Genomic DNA, 2356 nt, shown 5'->3' on the forward strand with positions numbered 1-2356 from the left:
CTTTTTTCTTTGTTTGTAGGAAAAAACATCCATGAAGAGAGAGAGAGAGAGAGAGAGAGAGAGTACTACAAAGTAATTACACTCCATTATTAATTAAGACGTAAATAACATGACAAATTACAACATATAATGAACGAAGTGAATCATGTGACAAATCCCTTAAACCGTCGTATCCTAACTCGGTTCAAACCTGAAAGACAAAGAGAAATTAAAGCAAATAACAACTGCAGTCCCGGCCCAATTGCCATTTTGCAGAAAGAGACATGAGAAGTTTCCATATGACGAAAATAACCCTGACTACATAGAAGAAGTGGTGACGCTGCTATTATCCCCTTCCAGATCCCGTGGGTGTACGAACACACGCAGCCCGTCCTTCATGAACAGCGTCAGCGACATCTTCTGCTCAACCCGGTGACCGGGAACCAACGACAGCCGGTGACGCAGCAGTACCGCCGCAGCCACCGACTTCATCTGCAGATAAGCCAAGTCCTTCCCCAAACAAGTCCTCGGTCCCGCATTGAACGCCATATACTTGTAACCCTCTTTGGGCGGTTCGTACCTCTCCCCGTCCGACGAGATCCACCGTTCGGGCCGAAACTCCGAGCAATCATCTCCCCATATAGCTTTCATCCTCCCCACCGAATAAATCGAGTACGTAATCGACGAACCGGCCGGCACTACTGTTCCGTCGGGTAAAATATCGTCCGATAAAACGTACTTGAAGTCCTCCGGCACGGACGGATACAATCGTAGCGTTTCGGACAAAGCTGCTTTTAAATAAACCAGCTGATCCACTTCATCAAAAACCAACGGCTCTTCCACCCATTTCTGCCTATCGTAGCCACGTGTCTTTTTAAGGACCGTAGATATCTCGTTGATGATCTTATCTTCCACATGCGGGTGACTCATGATGAGCCAGAAAAACCAGCTAAGTGCAACGGATGACGTGTCTCTGCCAGCTAGGACGAAGTTGAGAGCAATAAAACTGAGAAACGAGCTGGGGAAGGAATTTCCATTTATGTCCTTTTTCTTGAGGAAGCGAGAGAGCAAGTCATCTGAGGGTGTTTCTTTACGTGCTATGATTGCATCCATCATGTAACTCTCAATGATCTTAAGGCTCTCCTTGAGTCTCCTCTCCGATCCGATTCCTAAAACCTTCTTCAATCTCCAAAAGAAACCCGGGTAAAGTAGCCTCTGCAGAGTCGCCTCGGTGGCCGAGTCAAACGCGACGGCGAACGGGTTATCTGGTAACTGGGGAGAGAGCGTTTCTGGGTCCTTACCAAAGGTGAGCCCACATATGTTATCGAACGTCAAGCGTAGCAACAATTCCTGCAAGTCCACAGGGGAATGGTTCATTCCCGCTTCGGCTAGAATGGGCCAGAACCGGGACTTAATCGTCCGGTTGACCCAACGAGCCATGGCTTGACGGAGCGTCCTAGTTGTGAACTCTAGCGCCGCTGTCTTCCGTTGGATGAGCCATGTGTCACCGTCACTGTTGAAAATTCCTTGGCCTAATAAATCATGGAAGGCGGCTTGCCAGGTCGGACCTTTTGGGTAGTTATCGAACCGGATTCGGAGTATGTGTTCGATGTTCTTAGGATTACAGGTAACCGTGTGGAAGCCTTGCCTACGAGCTACGAAAGGGAGAGCTAGAATAGAAGTCTGGTAGGTCACGGATCCTCCAGTACGTCGAAGGTTTTCCGCTATCCAATCATGAATGCGAGCCCGGTTTGCAATCAAACCGGGGAGACTTCCCACGATAGGCCAAGCTTTTGGACCGGATAGGTTTCGGGATAGGAGATAGAACCAGAAGAGATATACTGATAAGGTGACTGCCCCGACGAAGAAGAGAAGTAAGGTGTCCATGTGAAGGGTTACTAAGAGAAAGAAGCAGCGAAACGAGTGGAGAATGAAGAGTGGAGAGAAAGGCACGAGGATAGAAGAGAATATATAGTAACAGTATCGTGAAGATTTTAATTTAGGAAGGGTTGTTAGGAAATTATTTAAGTGATGAAAGTCACTGTTTGGTTGATAGGAACTAAGAAAATTTCATTTGACACACGAAAACGGTTGAAATATAGAAAGACAGTGAGTGCGTGGGGTGATTGCTGGGAGAAAAAGAGAAAGGGAGGAGGGTTGTTAGAATTGTTCACCCACACTGAGAAATTGAGATTTGATTGGGTTTTGGAGAATGAAACTGGGACTTCTGGACATGGGCTATGTGGAAAAGTTGACAAAAAGATAGAAAGTTCTACCCAATGAAGAAATATGGTTTCTCAGAAAAGAATGAGATCGAGTGGTCTGGATCGAGTGTCAAAGTGATAGGATCAGTGCAAGCTAATAGTTAGAAGAACAT

At 46.4% G+C, this 2356-nt stretch overlaps 1 protein-coding gene across 1 annotated transcript; it reads right to left on the minus strand.

Annotated features, from left to right (window-relative positions):
• Window positions 1-63: 63 nt before the first annotated feature.
• Window positions 64-1917, minus strand: LOC122079083 (cytochrome P450 86A1-like). The gene has a single exon (XM_042645327.1). The coding sequence runs from the start codon at window positions 1864-1866 to the stop codon at window positions 298-300; it is 1569 nt and encodes a 522-aa protein (XP_042501261.1). The 5' UTR covers window positions 1867-1917; the 3' UTR covers window positions 64-297.
• Window positions 1918-2356: the final 439 nt, after the last annotated feature.

The sequence above is a fragment of the Macadamia integrifolia genome, chromosome 5 (assembly GCF_013358625.1).
Source record: "Macadamia integrifolia cultivar HAES 741 chromosome 5, SCU_Mint_v3, whole genome shotgun sequence".
NCBI classification, from domain to species: domain Eukaryota; kingdom Viridiplantae; phylum Streptophyta; class Magnoliopsida; order Proteales; family Proteaceae; genus Macadamia; species Macadamia integrifolia.